The following is a 17,440-nucleotide window of genomic DNA, read 5'->3' as shown; positions in this document are numbered from 1 at the left end:
AATTAAATCAGTTCTTAGCTTATGTTCGCATTGCATGTTGCTACTTACCTCAATGACCAAAGTTAATCTATAGATTATGTTAATTATGTTAACTGCTTTAAGGACCTGCAGTTTCACCCCACCCTGTTTTGTGTTTGCTTAAAGTGTTGACAGAGGGGTCTAAGCTTTTGGTTCATTGTTCTTCTATCCCTGCAAGGAAGAGGTAAGGCTGAAACAAAAATGTCTTCTTATGGTGTAATATTTTCTTTTAGTGTTAAACTAGTTTTTAATGGATATGGAGAGTTGCATTCTGTGCTGAGATGTCTGAACTAAAACTGCTGAGATGTGAGATGCCAAGGAATTAAAAAAACAATTTAAAATGTTTAGTTTAGGCAGTCATTTTTTGTTGCTATTTGATAGGTTAAAATCACCATTTGCAATAATAAAAATAGCACATTTCAGCACTTTTGCTCTGGATGCTGTGACTAATTTTTATTTAAATGAGAGAAAAGCATTATTGGCTGTGTAATCAATTGCATGGAATTAGTATATAAACACTCAAAGTACATGTTAATTTTTCTTGGACAACTTTCTGATTATTTTTCCATTTTTTAAGAATATATCAGAAAATAAATTCTGATAACAATGCAGAAAAGGGATAAAAATACATATTCTCATCACTTTTGCTTAAGAAAGGATGATAAATGTATTACCTTAAGGGTATTTTGATAGCAAACTTATTTTCTTATATTTATCTTTCTTATTTTTCCCATATTTTTAATTTTGTATTGCTTTAAGAAAAAAAGTCTTGATTTGTGTTTTCTGACAAAGGTCAAGCAAAGACACAAAAGTTTAAACATTAAACGTGACTTTAGGCATTGGCGTCAGAAAGTAGGCCAGCACATGACCCAAGACGCTTTAAAAAGTGGGCTGACCAAAAGTCAGCACTGTACTCACAAGGGGGGGGGGGGGGGGCACTCAATTGGCCAAAAGTCACATGAGTTGGAAAGGAGAAGAAAGCCGTCCAATGTAAACAATTTACTATTCCAAAACTCTAGACGCTCTTTCAAAATGAGTCAAGTGTGTCCAAACTTATGTCTGCTGCATTTCTGTAAGAAAATTTAGAGGTGACTAAGATCTTAAGATTAAATAAGAAAAGACCATTTTGGTTACAAAGTAAACCTAAAAGTTGATCCAAAGTGAAGAGTTTTGTGTTTAGAGCTTATCTCAGGTCAGGAGACCCGTGATAAGAAAGCGTGACGCAAGATGACAGAGAGAGTTTTTTTCTTTTACAATATCAGAGAATTGTATTTTTAAAACAAACACTTAAAAATGCAGTAATGTAGACGACGTAAACTTCAACCTTAATTATCTTGTTCACAGCTTTTGTTTTCATATTTTCATCCATTGATTTAAAAGAAAAGTTTTTTTTTATCCTTTTATCACTTATAAAAATAGTTTCTTTTTTTAAATCAACTCTTGCTTTTGCAGGGGTATTAGGATTTTTAGAAACTAAGATTGTTACAGACAGACAAGTACAAGCAACAGGTTGACCTTGAATTTGCAACAAATTATAGAAAATCCAATTCCCCAAACCATGATGTTGCTGTTTCTGCATGACTTCTAGCTCTTCATTAACTTTAAATTTCCCTTTGTTGTTATGATGGATCGAGCGGCCAAAGAGGAGAACAGAAGTTTATCAAGAAACGAAAGTTTAATTTTTCTCAAAAAATGAAAATAATTTACAAACTGGGCCCTTAAAAGAGTTCAACAGAAGCATAATTACCTCAGGCAACAAACTTTGACTTTAACTTAACCACCCGACCAGACCAATTAACAGAAACAAACTGACCTACCCAAAGACACAACAGGGGACATATATATATAATGGCTGATCAGACCACTTGAGAAACATGGGGGGAAACTAACATGATGACACAGACATTTAACAAAGACTACACAGACAAGACTAAACACAAACTCGGTCTCTTAGTGGAAAAGTAAAAAAAAAACAATGGTACAAAATTACAACAAAATGAATACTAACCAACAGAAGTGAAACAAATAAACATTAAACAAGTCTATGGTTTCTCCCATTGGAGGCTTCTGTGGATGGCGCCTGCCCAATTGCCTGACTGGAGCATTTAAAGGCTGTGATGACTTGATTTCCCCTTTTGCCAGGCCTCACAGCACAGTTCCAGGAGCAGAACCTCGGCCACACCCGTGGCGAACAGTAGCACCCTCAGAACTGGCAACTCAAAAACAGGTGACAATAATTAAACAAACCAAAATGAGTAAACTAAATGATGTATATGTACATGTCTGTGCTACTGAAAACAGAGAATAAATGTATATTTTAACTTTAAGAAATGTGTGCATTTATTTAAAAATGAAAAATCTGAAATAATAAAATTAAAAAGAAAGTGTGCAGTGCTGGGGGGAGGTTACCGCCATTTTGTTGTGGGTGTGGCATTTAACACTGCCATCACAGTTGTCTTCTCAGAACTTAAAAAAAAAGAAGTAAACAGCAGACTTCTTTAGGAGCTGAAATCTACATACTTCACAAACAAAAACAATTCTAGCATTTTCTGTTGTAAGCCACACTGAAGGATTGAAACTCCTTAAAATGAACTCAAGACTGTCTATGCAATGTCCAAATCAATATATCAATCTGTTTTAAAATGTGAAATGAAGAAATTAAGTGCTGTGCAACTTTACTCGATTACAGTAACAAAGATCCCCTCTGTTACAATGTCAGAGTATGCAATCATTTTCTGCATTCCTGATTAGTGTTTGCAGTTTTTCTCTTGAATGATTTTCTCTTGCAGCTTTCATCTTTGTGTTTTCTGATATACTCCATAGGATGTTGACACAAAATTCACGGTGTAATGAACAAATCAGAACAAAAGTAGCTGGACTAAACCTGGTTGATTCATAGTAAACATGCAAATTGAAACTTCAACTCATAACATTAACTTCCCTCCTTTTTTTTTTACTTCAGCTTCCAGCCATTCCAGATTCCTGTTTGCATCTGAGCTTCTTCGTCACCATGGTTCAGAGGGTTGCAGTGATTGGCGCAGGCCCCTCTGGTCTGACCAGCATTAAATGCTGCTTGGATGAAATGCTGGAGCCCACATGCTTTGAAAGCAGCAATGACATAGGAGGCCTGTGGAGATTCAAGGTCAGAGAACAAGCTGGTATTGTTCAAATATTGCAGTAAATAGTTTTAAATTCAGTCGAATTCCAAAGTATTTGTAGTATTTACACATTAGCTGGTAATTTTAACACTTTGCTGTGTTTAACTTCACTTTCCAGGAAACGCCAGAGCCTGGAAAAGCCAACATCTACCAGTCGGTGGTCATCAACAGCTCCAAGGAGATGATGTCTTACAGTGACTTCCCTCCTCCAGCTGAGCTCCCCAACAACATGCACCACTCTGAAGTCATGCTTTACCTGCGTCTCTATGCCCAGGAATTTCAGCTGATGCAGCATATTCGATTTCAGGTTTGTGGCGGTGAAATCCTCCGAAAACAATAAATCCATCCTCCACAAAGAGTCAGAACATTCAAAGACCTGCTCTTTTAATCTATTGTAAAAAAATAAAATAAATAAATAAAAAGTCATATTCTAGGACATAGTTTCAGCAAAGCGACAGGAGCTCATTAGAAATTTGATTCAGAAGTGTGGGTGGGACTGTTGGCATGGAGCACACCCGCCCCCCTTTCCATTGCACTGCTGGTAGCTTGTGGGCCACCCAACGTGTTTTCTATGACACAAAGAAGCTCTTTTTCAAACTGCATTTTTTTCATCTGCTCCTTATTAACAATTTGTTTAAATAATCAGAAATGCAATTTCAAGGCTATTTTTCTTTATATTTGTCTTGTATCATCAGAAAAATGCTACAAGAAAAAAAATTAAAAGAAAACAATTTTCACCGGAGTAGGTCTTTAAGTTCTCCACCTCAAGACAGACGGATTTTAAGAGTTCCTGACCAAGACGAACTTGGTTAACAGTGCCCTAGTTTGTAAAGTTTATACATGTATAAGGCAATGTTGCTTTTTGGCTGTATTTCCTTGAAACAGCGTTAGCTCATTTTTCTCCATATGTTTATCAGACAACAGTGGTGAGTGTGAGGCAGAGAGCAGATTTTGCTGTCACAGGACAGTGGGATGTGGATACAGAGAGCGCAGCTGGTCAAAGGGAGACGCACATTTTCGATGCAGTTTTGGTCTGTTCTGGTCATTACACTCAGCCTCACCTGCCACTCAGCGATTTTGCAGGTACCATCTTGTTTATATCTTACTGAATCATGTTTTGCTCCATGGCTCATACTGTGATTCTCTCGTTTCATCACAGGTATTGAGAGCTTCAAAGGTCGGTACTTTCATAGCTGGGAATACCGTAATTCTAAAGGCTTGGAGGGAAAAAGGGTGCTGGTGATTGGAACGGGGAACTCTGGAAGTGATATTGCTGTGGATATCAGTAGGGTTGCAGAGCGGGTACTCATTCAGACTTCTCAAACTTCTCGGGCACTCATTCAAACTTTTGACTCGTGACATTTTCCTGCCCTGCAGGTGTACCTCAGCACCAGGCGGGGAGCTTGGGTCATCGGTCGTGTCGGACCGGGGGGTCTCCCAGGAGATATCGTTTGGTCTTCTCGGATGCAGTCAATGATGAGAAACCTATTTCCCAATTGGAGCACCAGGGCAGTGGAGAACAAGTTAAATGAAGCATTTGACCACAAACTATATGGTCTTAAACCAAAGCATAGGTAATATTCCATTGTGGGGGATTTTCCTTATGAGTTCCTGCTTTTGCTCAAACTCTCTCCAGCAAATAAAATAATAAGTAGTTATAATCTAATTATTAACTGAGATTACTCATTTTTTTCTGGCTTTCTTGCTAGATTTTTATTATCTTACAGCATTTAAGTGCTAATAAGATACTAATACGTTGTTCTGTTGGCAGTTTCTGGGCTCAGATTCCTATTGTGAACGATGACCTGGCAGGTCGGATTATCGCGGGTCGAGTTCAGGTGAAACCAAACGTAAAGGAGTTCTTGGGGACCAGTGTGGTCTTTGCGGATGGAAGCATCATCAATGAGGTCAGTGTCTGGAAGATCAAGAAACACAAAGATTTAAGTTTTAAGACAGATTCCTGTGCCGAAACTGTAAATCTGTTACAGGTGGACACCGTGATATTCGCCACTGGTTACAACTACAGTTTCCCTTTCCTGCCTCCCAAAATTCAGACTAACTGTGGTTATAGGCTGCGTCTCTACAAACATATATTCCCTCCTTCTCTCACCCGGCCCACACTGGCAGTAGTGGGCTTCATTCACGGCTTCGGAGCAGTCAACCCTTTGGCTGAGATGCAGGCACGTTGGGCTACAAGAGTTTTTAAAGGTACTGTGATCTAAAAATGTCTGACCAAAAGTAATGCACACAGGAAAAAAGTATTCAGAGAAAATTCTCTGCACCACCAGTTCCTAAAACCAGAAAAATAGTTGTGTTGTGCTCCAAAGTGTCTCCTCCCGTCTCCACATTAAAGGAGAGAAAAGGAAAGCAGGAGTTCAAACAAAGGAATCCAACACAAAGGCTGGCAAATCCAGACTGTGATCCTAATGCAAACACCAAAAACTAGAAGTACGAGTAAAACCACACGAGGGAAACAGACTAAATCATAAATTGGGTCAGAAACAGCTGACATAAATTGTAGAAACTAACATAATGTCTAGAATGTGAGCTGAGGTACAGCAAACTGGCACAGAAGGTAAGAAAGAGTCCGTCTTCAACACCATGTCTCAGGTGGAGCGTGAACATTATTTAGTCAACACTCAAAGGAAAAACCAAAGCCTACGTTTTTACTCAGTGAAGCTTAAATTTGCAAATTGTGTGAAACTCATGACAATTTTTGCTCTGTTTAATTTTTTTTTTCTAAATCAGTATTGGAAAAGACGAACCAAACTCAAATTAAAGTAATATTTTCAAATAAAGATTGAAATAATCTACATCACAACAGTATTTTCAGTCTTTAAAATTGAGTCCTGTCACTAAAGTTTCTCTGCAGGCAGCCTTATTTTGTTTTTATTGTTAAAAATGTAATTTTTTCCAGAGTTAGTGGAACTTCCTTCAGAAGAGATCATGTTGAAGGAAATTGAAAAAGACTCGGAGATCATGCATCAGAGGTAACTTTCCAGCTAAACTATTCTTTGTCCACACATGAACTTCTTGAAGTTGACCTATTATTGTCACGATTCAATTCAGCTTACTTATAAAACGTTGGTTCACAACAAAAGGTTATCTAACAGTGTGCTATCTCTGTACAATTTCTTTATTTGTTTGACATGTGTATTTTGTGATGTACCAACTGTTGCGAAACCAAAAGTAAAAAAAAAAAAAACGTTTTCTAAAAGCACTAAACAAAAAGCAAAAAAAAAACATCAATGTTCAGCGTTTTTTTTTTTTTTTAGTATTTTATTTTATGTTTATTATTATTATAATCCAATTCAATCCGGGTCATTTTAACAAAACCCTATTGCCTTAACAGTTGAGGAGTATGTGACCAACAGACTTTGTAAATGAGTTTTTGGTATAATTTCTGTAGTGATAACAGGGAAGAAAACCCTTCTAAAATATCAATTTCTTAAACTGTCTAATCATTCTTAATCTTCTGACTTTTTTTTCTTTCTTTTTTTCCTTTTGTCAGTTATGTGTGCTCAGAGCGCAACCCTTTGCAGGTGGACTACCTTCCTTACATGGACTCTCTGGCTGAGAAAGTGGGGGTCAAACCAAACGTGCTGAAGCTTTTGTTGAGGGATCCCAAACTGGCACTGGAGGTCTTTCTGGGACCGTGCACTCCATACCAATACCGTCTCAGCGGGCCAGGCCAGTGGACTGGAGCCCGTCAGGCCATTCTGACTCAGTGGCAGCGGGTGACGCAGCCTTTTAGAACGAGAGTGGTACCAGAACCTGAAAGTAGGACAGCACGTGGACTGAGAAGCTTAGCAGCACTTACAGGGGCTGCCCTGCTGGTCTGCCTTTTCTTCTACCAGCATGGATCGGTCTCGTTCTCCTGGCCTTTCTCATTCATCCACTAGATGTAGTGAAATAACATAGCTGAAGTGTTAAAAATAATAAAAATGCAATTTTTTAAAATGTTTTTTATCTTAGAATATTATATTATTTTTCATTTAATGGATGGCAGAATTGTGTAAACATATTGTACAAGCTGGTTTGTTCTATAAATGGAGCCGTTTACTCTTTAAAATCCTGCATTCTTATTATTAAAAACATGATTTTACACCTGAATTTGTTTCTTGCTCCACTCTTTTTCAGGGTGTCTGACACTTAGCCCAACAGCTTCCTAATTGCCACATTCTTGAAAATGTGTTTTTTATTCCCGCAAAAAATAAAGTTTGAGGAGGATGCCGATTCTGTGACTCCAGGTCAGATTCTTTCTGAGAGATTTATTTTCACCTGATGAGGTGAAACCTAAAATCCAAATATCGCCTAAGTGTGAAAAGGCTTCAACAAAGCTGCCTTAAAATGGTTTTAGCTATAATTAAAATTGATATATTTAAAGATGTTGGGGAAGAAAAAAAGCATTGCAAAGACACCAGTATGTCTTCACTGAGTATCTGCGTTCCAAAACACTAAAAGTTGCCTCTATTTAGGGATTATTCAATGGGTATTAAGCAGTCAAATGAGAACAACAGCAAATTGATCAAAAATTTAGTTTTTTTTTCTTTCTTAAACTGAGAAATTGAAAAAAGGAGGATAAAAGAAGTGCAATCAACCCATGCAGCCTTACCTTAACCAACTGATCTGAAACAAACTGACCTCACGGGAAGAAGCATTAGGGGAACATAAAGGGGTTGATCAAACCACCTGACAAATTTGGGGAAAATTCAAGACACAACAAATCCTGCAAAAAAAACAACAAAAAAAACTCATAACTGGTCTTTTACTGTAAATAGAAAATACACATAAAAAATTAACAAAAAAAATGGCAGCACAGACATGACAAATTTTTTTCTTCCCTGGAAAGGTAATGTAGATGGCACATGTCCAGTCACCTGGCTGGTCTATTTAAAGTCTGTGCTTCCAGAATTTCTTGCTTTGGCATTACAGCACCAGAATCGCCAGCATCCTTCCTTCCACTGGTAATTTGACACAGGTGACTATCTTGTAAGCCTACTTAAACTGATTTGAATGTACCTGTCAATGTTGCCCGTCAATTCTTTGATGTAGTGGGCTTTACAGGGTTAACACCCCTGCTAGTGTATTATTCACTGTTTGTTGCATGGTCGCTTCCTTTAGTTACTGAGTTACTAGACCTGTGTGAAAAAATGGGTCAGCTGAGCTGGAAAACAGACTCCACTCTGTCCGGTGCTGGGAAACCTCAGAAGAACCTGATCTCTTCTCTGTATAAAGTGATATTTTCCAGATGCTGAACTGTTCACGTTTATACCAAGCAACTAGCACAGTTCTTACATTGCTAACAGTTTAAACACAGCTTAAAAAAAGGTTACGCAATAAAGTTGATCAATTCTATGGTACAAATCAGGTTCTTGTTTCAGAGCTGAGCTCTTGATGGACTTTCTGTTCCAGCTCTCTGAAGACTGTTGACAGTTGTCTGCTTTCAAAGGCAGTCATGACTCCAGTGGACTGGGGGTTTAAGATGGGAAACTAACCATGGCCTTTTGGAAATAATCCAAAAGATCCACCTTAAATGAAACACACAGCCCAAAGTGAAACCACTTTAATCCTAAATTTAGTTCATTCAAAAACATGGAGAAAGTGCAAGTTCACATACAATTTTGAAATAAAGCATCTTGAATGTGGCTTGAAAGCAGAAGACAATATTACAAGTACTTTAAGAAGAAATGCACAAAGTTTGAAGCAGAGCACAAACATTGAGGTGAAAGTTGAAACTAATGATCACCGATGAAAACGGAACAAACAGGAGGGTCAGAGCTTTGAAACAGAGCACTGTTTGTGCGAGGAGGAAGACGGGAGAGCCAGCAACCTTCTGAGGAGACTTGCAAGCTGCTTTGAATTCAGGAGGCGACTTTGTTTCTGTCAGTTCTGAGATAACGTGTGGCTTTACGTTTAGAAACACTCTGGTGTTCTGAAATAAAAAGATAAGTGATGGAAGTTTTCAGTTTTTGATTTTTCTTTTAGTTTTTGCTGGAATATTTGACCAATTAAATCATTATAACAAATAAAAACTGCAAAAAGCCATTTTGAACATGTTAAAGCTTTTTGCTGAACAGTTTCATTTTAATCTGATACAGAATGATTGACTTAAATTTGTAAATAGAGCCTCTTTATTATGTAATTACCAATTGCAGAGTACTAGATCCATGTGCATCTTTGTTTTACTTGTCTCAAAACTGTACGGCTGGATAGATCCAGTATTGCTTGGCTTTTTTTTCCACCGGTAATGTTAGGTCGGGTCAGGGGCGCAATTACCTAATTTCATAGGGGTATGCGGCCACGTAACCCCCCCCCCCCCCCACACACACACAAACAAACACACTAACACACAAACATAAATGCACGTGCTGTCTGTACAAGACCCGAGGGAGGGGGGAGCGGTTGCTGCGGGGGTGCCCAATCAATTACGATGTGCTTTTGTTACTGATCATAATATGTAAATATGTATGTGCACAAACAGCTGTGAAATTAAAAAATATGGACTATGAATAATTTTCACAACTTCGGTTTGGCGCCCCCTTTGGCCCCTGTGCCACGCATATGCTGCATACCCACTTTTTGCACCCCTGGGTCGGGTGTGAGGGGTTGTAAGTCAGCAGGGAAAACTGAGCTCTCAGCAACAGGGAGGGGAAGGGTGTCTGTGTGTGTGTGTGTGTGTGTGGGTGTTGTAATGATTTCCCGCTGCTCTGCAGAAACGGTGTCTTAGAAACGACAGGCAAAAATGGCATAATCATAATTGAAAGACCACTGGGAACACTTTGAAAATACTGAAAAGAGGATTGGAGAGGGTCTTCCAATTAATAGACTCATTTTGAAAAGCAAGAGGATGTGCCAACAGATACAATAATGTCCAGCATCCTTATTTTCTGTTTGCAGCTACAGATTTTTATAGAAATCCAAAGGGTCAACTGTGTATTTTTAGCCCACAAATTCAACTCTAAAGATGTGTCTTTACTTGAGGTTTATTATTTAGTGTACATCTGCAGAGACCATGCTGATTGTAAGCTCCTTTAAGTGAAAAATACATTTTAAGAACTTTTGGAGACACAGAAGAGTAGAAACTACAGTGCAGTTGCGTCTGAAGTCCAGAGGGCTGATGAGGGGGCGTGGTCTTCCCTCATGCTGTGTGCACAGCTGGGTGTTTCCTCTCTCCGTGCAGAAACGAGCGCGCGCTCCTCCGCGCAGCTGCGTAAGCGATCTGGACAACAAACCAAGCTCCGCCCACTGCCGACCACCCCACGACGAAAACAAACCGCTTCGTTCAACAGTCTAAAGAAGGTGAGCTGGTTTCTAAGACTTTATTAAACTTAAGAACTTTTTTAGAAAACTTTGTAGCTGAACTGCTTTTAGACTCCACGTGTGATAAACAACAAAAGCAGCACGCGCTTCTTCTATTGACGTCGATGAGATGCTTGACACAAATCTATGAGAATGGGTCGCATGGAAGTGAACTGAGCGGGGTCGATAGTTTCGCAGACAAACACAAAGCAGGACGTCTCCTCCTGTCCTGTGCGCTCACGTGTCTGCACGTCTCTGACTGACTGAGCAGTGAAGCATCATGACCGGACGGCGCGTGGCGGTGATCGGAGCGGGGAGCTCGGGCCTGGTCTGCATCAAGTGCTGCCTGGATGAAGGGCTGGAGCCCGTCTGCTTCGAGAGCAGTGATGACTTCGGTGGACTGTGGAGGTTTAAGGTGGGAAAGCAACCGCGCTCAAACTGTTTTTTTATTCAAATGATATGCCCTGCCCAGATTTACTGCATTCATACAATCACTATTACACCCCACAAGGACATATACGGTTGATGTGTATTTTTTTTAGTTGTGCAACGGTTTGGAGGACACAAAATTTGTATTCAATTCACAAAGTTTCATTAAACCTTTTGTGTTAAAGTTTGCATGTACCATCCATTTATTCAAATAACCTACTTTATTGAGGCGTATTTTCTTGTAGCAAAGGCAGAGAAGTAGGTAAAATGGGTATATTTTTTGGGAAAAAAAAGCTTTTGATCGTTTTCAAAAAATGAGCAACTGTATTCCTGCAGTTTGTCTCCTGGCTGGCTCCTTTGACACTGAAGCCTCATGCATTTCTTGTCATTGCAGGAGAAACCTGAACAGGACAGGGCCAGCATCTATCCCTCAGTCATCATCAACACCTCCAAAGAGATGATGTCCTTCAGCGACTTCCCCATTCCCGCCCACTTCCCTAACTTCATGCACAACTCTCTCATCATGGACTACTACCGAATGTATGCCGACCATTTCGGGCTCACCAAGCACATACGCTTCCATGTGAGGATCCTTTATCGCATTTATGGCGTTGTTTTCTTCTTTCTGGGGGTCATAAAAATTTATGACAAATTTGATAAAGAATAAATAAAGCTGCTGAGATTTTTTAACCTACTGCTTTTTTTTTGGTGCCCAGACCAAAGTTTTGCTGGTGAAGCAGAAGTCAGATTTTTCTCATTCAGGCCAGTGGAACGTTGAAACAGAGAGCAAGGATGGGAAAAGGGAAAAACACATATTTGATGCTGTGATGATTTGCATTGGACATCACTGCCAGCCCCACCTTCCTCTTCATGACTTCCCAGGTAACAGCCATTCCCTTGTCAATCCTCTCATAAATTCTGGTCAAAGGTCAATTGGAAAGATTTTATCTAAGTTGTGGAAATAAGCAACCTTTGACACCGCATTGTTGTTAAATCTGGTTTGTTTATTCAGGAATTGAAACTTTCAAAGGGGAGTACTTCCACAGCAGAGACTACAAGACCCCAGAGGAGTGGAGGAACAAGAAGGTTGTAGTGGTTGGAATTGGCAACTCTGGAGGAGATATAGCAGTTGAACTGAGCAGAGTCGCCAAGCAGGTAAGGACATAAAAATGTGAACTTATTATACAGTCAACACAGAAATATATATATATATTTCTAAGAAATAACTAGTTTTGGAGTAAAAGGGATCAAAGCAGAATCATTTATCACATAAATGTTATGAATTTGACAAACATAAATTGATTTAGTGTGCTATCCAATCAATGTCAAGCTTGAAGGTAGAGTCCTTTTCAAAACACAGTAGTCCCAACACCATGAGCTGAATGCGCTTTCATGAAACTACATAAAGCGCCTTGAATGAGCATCACATGCAGTGTGAATGTAGCTTCACCTGTCACCTGATAGACCTGTCTTGGGAATAGCAGTGTGCAGTTTGCGTGAAATACCACATTCAATAACCAGGTTAAACCAGCTAGTTTGCGGCACCTCCCGTCTGTGAAACCTGGGTTCGATTCTGGGCTGCTCCCTATTCCCTTCTCCTCTGCTGTGTCGGTCCCAAGCCCGGTCAGATTTAGAGGGTTGCGTCAGGAAGGGCAAGTTAACCATGCGACTCATCCTCGTGGGAGTGTTGTTTCTCTGTGGCGACCCCTGATGGGAGAAGCCAAAAGTGACAGACCACATTCAATAACCAGTAGGAAATGTTGTCTTCAAATGTTTGATGTTTGAGGTGGCTTATTCAAAGATTTGAGCAGCTACTATTGCAAAGTACAGTTTTGATTAGTTGTAAAGGATGAGTATGTGTCTATTGTCGCTACTTCATTCACAACGACCACTTGAATATTTAGTGTTCTAATGTTATGGTTGTAACTATCCGAGTTTCCACTGCACTGAGCCTGACGCTCCCAACCTCATCGTTCTGATTGGTCCTTCATGTAAACCCCGCCCACACGTCAGAAATAGGGCCAAAAGTTCAAACTGAAGATTTCTGATTTGAAACTGAAAAAGATAAAAGGAAATAAAAAAAGATTTGAATGTGAAAAATTGAGTTTTGGAACAGAAAATTTGAATCAGAAAAAAAATAAAAGCTATATTTGACTTGCAGAAATCATCGTTCACCTTAACAAAGTCTGTTTTTGTTTTTATTTATTTTGAGTTGTGACACCAGTTTTTCAGCTTTCAGTTTCAAGCTGTTGTATTTCGATTTTTTAAAACTTTTGGCCCCGATTTGGCACGATACTTGATTGCTTTTCTGGGTTTGGTTTTAGTCCTATTCCTCGATCGTTTGACTAGTCTGTCAGTATTCACACTAAACTGCACCAAAGTTCACTTGCAACGAGCTGAAACTGCTGTTTTTATGCGGCGCAGATTTCACTCATTTGACATCATATTTTAGATGAACTTTGAGAAACAAAAGAATTTGAGGGAAAGAAAAGTCCTGGCATGGACCAGACAGGACAGTGTAAAAGCACTCTTCAGTGTAAATGCAAACCAAATAAGCAAGTGAAGCAAAACAGCATAAATCTTTCTCAAAAAAATGAAAGAATGTATTCCAGGTAGTGCATTGGTGGGATGAACATGTCCTTAGCATTATATGACTCGAATACTAGAAAAGAACTCCTATCCCTAGGCTTGTTATTGTTTTTCTTTCTGGTTATTGTTATTTTCATATCATTTTTATCTTCAAACAAACTACAGTTGAGGAAACTGAGTGGTCATTTATGTTTTTGTGTGCAGGTCTACCTGAGTACTAGAAGAGGAGCCTGGGTTTTAAACAGAGTTGGAGACAATGGAATCCCGCTGGACTTGACACTCAACAGAGTTTTGAACTTGTTGGCTAAAATTCTTCCATATGGTTTTGTCTGTTCCACGGCAGAAGGCCGGCTCAACCAAAGATTTGATCATGCTCTGTACAACCTAAAGCCAAAGCACAGGTACTATTTTAAAGCAGTCTGATTATTAATGAAACTCCCTTAAGTGTTTTTAAGTTTTACTATATATAAATACACGTTTTTACAAAATATAGTTCTATTTTTTTCATGTCCTTTAAAAGCCGTTTGTCTGCTGTTGTGTTTAATGTTCTGCTGGTTCTAAGGTTGTTCAGCCAGCATCCCCTTGTGAATGATGACCTTCCCAACCGTATCCTGTCTGGAACCATTCAAGTCAAGCCCAATGTGCGCAGAATACAAGGATCCAGTGTGGAGTTTGATGATGGGAGTGTTGTGGAAGACGTAGACCTCGTGGTAGGTTTGATTTTAGGTGGTCCACTGTACACCATTTGTCCTACTACAAATGACATGGTGGGTGTACTGTTTATTCTTTACTATTAAAACTAAGTCTACAAAAGCTTTTAAAAAAAACTAGAAGGAATATTATTAGCTTTCACATGATTCTATTCTTTGTTACTGGTTGCACTTTCTTCAACATACTATACATCCCTAAAAACTGCACTTCTATCAATCATAAATGTAAAGCAAATATCTTGATTTTTGTACACATTTTTATTAATACATATGAAAGCTTTAAATGAGCTTCCTCCGTAAGGTGGCTGGGCGCTCCCGTAGAGATAGGGTGAGAAGCTCGGTCACCCGCGGAGAGCTCGGAGTAGAGCCGCTGCTCCTCCACATCGAGAAGAGCCAGTTGAGGTGGCTCGGGCATCTAGTCCCGATGCCTCCTGAATGCCTTCCTGGGGAGGTGTTCCGGGCATGCCCCACTGGGCGGAGGCCCCGGGGAGGCCCAGGACATGCTGGAGAGCCTGGGAACGCCTCGGGGTTCCCCCAGAGAAGCTGGAGGAAGTGGCTGGGACGAGGGAAGCCTGGGCATCTTTGCTTAGACTGCTGCCCCCGCGACCCGGTCCCGGATAAGGGGAAGAAGATGGACGGATGAAAAATTAATTGTTCTAATGTATAGGTTCAAAGAAAGGGCTTTGGCAGTATAAAGAGGAAGTCCTGTTCATTCTCAGTTATAGTCCCAAACCTCTATGCAATGACTTAAAGTTATTCAAATATGTAAAATAAACACTTAGGATGATAACTGTTAATACATTCAATTTAGTTAATGTCATATAGATAAAATGGTATGGGACTCAATATGAATCCTTGTGGGACACCACTGTAGGTGTGTAAGGATTTCACTTCTCTGTGCCATAGTCATATGATTTTTTGAAACCAACATGTATTGCTGTTAATGTATGTATTTTGTCTACAACAGTTTTGATTAATTCACTTAATCAATGATAAAAAATGTTATTCATTTCTCTACTCTAAATATGTACCGACTTTTAGTTGATACATCATTGTCAGTGCTTTGACGACCAGCAGGTCTTCTAGCAAAAGATTGTAACCCTCTCCTTCGTCTCACAGGTGTTTGCCACTGGTTACAAGTTTTCCTTTCCTTTCCTGACGTCTCAAGTGGTCTCTGTGACTGAGAACAAGGCGTCGCTTTACAAGTATGTGTTTCCGCCTGAGCTGGACCGCCACACGCTGGCTGTTATCGGTCTCGTGCAGCCTCTGGGCGCCATCATGCCCATCTCTGAGATGCAGGCGAGATGGGCCACGCGGGTCTTTAAAGGTATGGAGCGCCTGTTTTCCTTCACTTTTACTGTCTTTATCACTCAGTGTTTGTAAATATTGACATTGGAAATCATTTTAACCAGGTTGCACAAAGCTTCCTTCAGTGTCTGCAATGATGAAAGATGTCGAGTCCAAGCAGGAAGAAATGCAGAAAAGGTCCCGATTTGCCGAAACCTTGCAACACTTTGTGTGGGTTTGTATTTGTGAATTACATTGTTGTGTTACACTTGATTCTACTTTTCAGGTACTTCAAGAGCCAAAGGCACACCATCCAGGTCGACTACATCAGCTACATGGATGAGATCGCAGAGATGTTGGGGGTGAAGCCCAACCTCACAAAGCTGATGGTCACCGACCCCAGGCTGTGGTTGAGTGTGTTATTTGGCCCCTGCACCCCTTACCAGTATCGTCTCAGAGGGCCGGGGAAGTGGGCGGGAGCTCGCCAGGCCATTCTTACCCAGTGGGAGAGGGTAGTCAGACCAATGCAGACTCGGCCATGTGATGAGCCTAAATCCAAGAGTTCATCAAAGTGGCCTGTGATTCTGGCTGCTGCTGCCCTGGGGTTGGCTGGATACGTCTACAGGGCCAGCCTTCATGATTTTCTTCAGGATCCATTCGCCTCATTGGAGAGGATCAAAGTGTATTTGCCCGTACCCTCGTTCAGAGTTTAATGAACATCAATTTTGGCAAAGATTCACAACAGGCTATAAAAAATTAATCAATGTTAGTAATTATAAAATAATTGCAGCAGCACTTCACTCAGGTTGTCTAATTGTCTGATTTGTGTTTTGTTAATTTTAAGCTCTTCTATTTGTAAGGATCATATCTTTCAGTTCATTTAAATCTAGCCTTTTATTGTCAATATTCATCTTTCAAATTCATTCCCAGAAAATGCTTGTCTGCTTGCTAGAACATTAAAAAGTACATTTTCAGAGCTTTTATACCTTTTAGACCCTGTCGATAGGAGAAGAAGAAGCTTTAGGTGGAGGAGGAAGAGGTGAACTGCTATTCTTTCATTTGTCTTTTCATTAATGTATATGCCATAATTACAAAATATACACCTGTATTTTATTCTGCACTGGAGCTTTTTAATAATGCATTTCTACATAATGAAAAATGTTTAAGCGTTTTTATTTGACAAAATCTGGGAAGCAGAAAAGTGAATAACATTTTTTTCACTTAAGCTATATTAATAAACTTTTTATTGTGTGGAAAAAGTTGGTTGATTTAATTTTCCTGCAGCTTTAAGATAGTGTTTTCAAAGTCGTTTTTCATTTTATTTTGTTTTTTAACTCACATCTATTACAAAAATGAATGCAATGTCTGCCATGTCAACAAAGATACTGCCATGTGGGAAATAAAACCACTATTCATTAATCAAATGACCTTTGGGAACATTTTCGATTAGGCAGGTACAGTACATAGTAAATCTTTCAGTAGTTGCGCAAATATGAATCTGTCTCACAAACAAACACCTGTACCACATAGGGATGTAATAATGGCGAAAAAGCTAAAGAATTAGACTTAAGGTCTATGATCTCTATGGAAACCAAATGTGCTACAGACCTGCATGTTTTCCATGTTACCCTGTTAAAACACACCTAATTTAACTCATTATCAACCTTTTGCTGTTACATGGTAGTCATTATAGGCAAGTGTGTCTAACCAGGGAAATGTAAGAACATTCAGAGTGATGGGCCCTGAGGACTGGAGTTCAGAAATATTGATCTAGTTGAAGCATGAAGACAGAAGAGTGTGCAGCAGGTTACCATCAAAAGCGGTTGGATTTGAGCTAAAAGTTGGAATGTTGACAAAGATTGTGTGATTTATCAATCTGCCCTGTGACAGTGAGGTAGCAAAAAAATGAAGGAAGATGAATACAATCTTTGTGCAGGCTCACGTACA

At 39.6% G+C, this 17,440-nt stretch overlaps 2 protein-coding genes across 5 annotated transcripts; both read left to right on the top strand.

Moving 5' to 3' along the window:
- The first annotated feature begins 14 nt into the window (after positions 1-14).
- Positions 15-7,289, top strand: LOC101159254 (dimethylaniline monooxygenase [N-oxide-forming] 5). Of its 2 annotated transcripts, XM_020702602.1 has the most exons (11): positions 15-202; positions 2,161-2,245; positions 2,981-3,160; positions 3,295-3,483; positions 4,094-4,259; positions 4,336-4,478; positions 4,554-4,750; positions 4,948-5,083; positions 5,165-5,384; positions 6,094-6,166; positions 6,688-7,289. In XM_020702602.1, the coding sequence occupies exons 3-11, from the start codon at positions 3,029-3,031 to the stop codon at positions 7,076-7,078; spliced, it is 1,647 nt and encodes a 548-aa protein (XP_020558261.1). In that variant the 5' UTR covers positions 15-202; positions 2,161-2,245; positions 2,981-3,028; the 3' UTR covers positions 7,079-7,289. The 2 variants fall into 2 exon arrangements, with proteins under 2 accessions (XP_020558261.1, XP_011472648.1); XM_011474346.3 differs by lacking the exon at positions 15-202 and having other exon boundaries at positions 1,696-2,245.
- Positions 7,290-10,348: 3,059 nt separating this feature from the next.
- LOC101159005 (dimethylaniline monooxygenase [N-oxide-forming] 5) lies at positions 10,349-16,752 on the top strand. Of its 3 annotated transcripts, none has more exons than XM_011474344.3 (10): positions 10,349-10,478; positions 10,750-10,893; positions 11,302-11,490; positions 11,624-11,789; positions 11,920-12,062; positions 13,701-13,897; positions 14,059-14,206; positions 15,326-15,533; positions 15,619-15,691; positions 15,780-16,752. In XM_011474344.3, the coding sequence occupies exons 2-10, from the start codon at positions 10,759-10,761 to the stop codon at positions 16,204-16,206; spliced, it is 1,686 nt and encodes a 561-aa protein (XP_011472646.1). In that variant the 5' UTR covers positions 10,349-10,478; positions 10,750-10,758; the 3' UTR covers positions 16,207-16,752. The 3 variants fall into 3 exon arrangements, with proteins under 3 accessions (XP_011472646.1, XP_020558260.1, XP_011472647.1); XM_020702601.2 differs by having other exon boundaries at positions 10,377-10,478; positions 10,677-10,893; XM_011474345.3 differs by having other exon boundaries at positions 10,379-10,478; positions 10,669-10,893.
- Positions 16,753-17,440: the final 688 nt, after the last annotated feature.

This window comes from Oryzias latipes, chromosome 4, assembly GCF_002234675.1.
Source record: "Oryzias latipes chromosome 4, ASM223467v1".
Taxonomy (NCBI): domain Eukaryota; kingdom Metazoa; phylum Chordata; class Actinopteri; order Beloniformes; family Adrianichthyidae; genus Oryzias; species Oryzias latipes.
Note: the sequence above shows the minus strand (reverse complement) of the source record. Positions and strands in the feature narration are given on the sequence as shown.

Excerpts from the sequence above, each read along its gene's own strand:
- LOC101159254 (XM_011474346.3), top strand. The coding sequence starts at position 2,063 with ATGGTTTCTCCCATTGGAGGCTTCTGTGGATGGCGCCTGCCCAATTGC. Across the intron at positions 3,161-3,294 it reads GAGGCCTGTGGAGATTCAAG|GAAACGCCAGAGCCTGGAAA; the intron begins GTCAGAGAACAA and ends TTCACTTTCCAG. Across the intron at positions 4,260-4,335 it reads GCCACTCAGCGATTTTGCAG|GTATTGAGAGCTTCAAAGGT; the intron begins GTACCATCTTGT and ends GTTTCATCACAG.
- LOC101159005 (XM_011474344.3), top strand. The coding sequence starts at position 10,759 with ATGACCGGACGGCGCGTGGCGGTGATCGGAGCGGGGAGCTCGGGCCTG. Across the intron at positions 11,491-11,623 it reads CCAAGCACATACGCTTCCAT|ACCAAAGTTTTGCTGGTGAA; the intron begins GTGAGGATCCTT and ends TTTGGTGCCCAG. Across the intron at positions 15,692-15,779 it reads CAGGAAGAAATGCAGAAAAG|GTACTTCAAGAGCCAAAGGC; the intron begins GTCCCGATTTGC and ends TCTACTTTTCAG.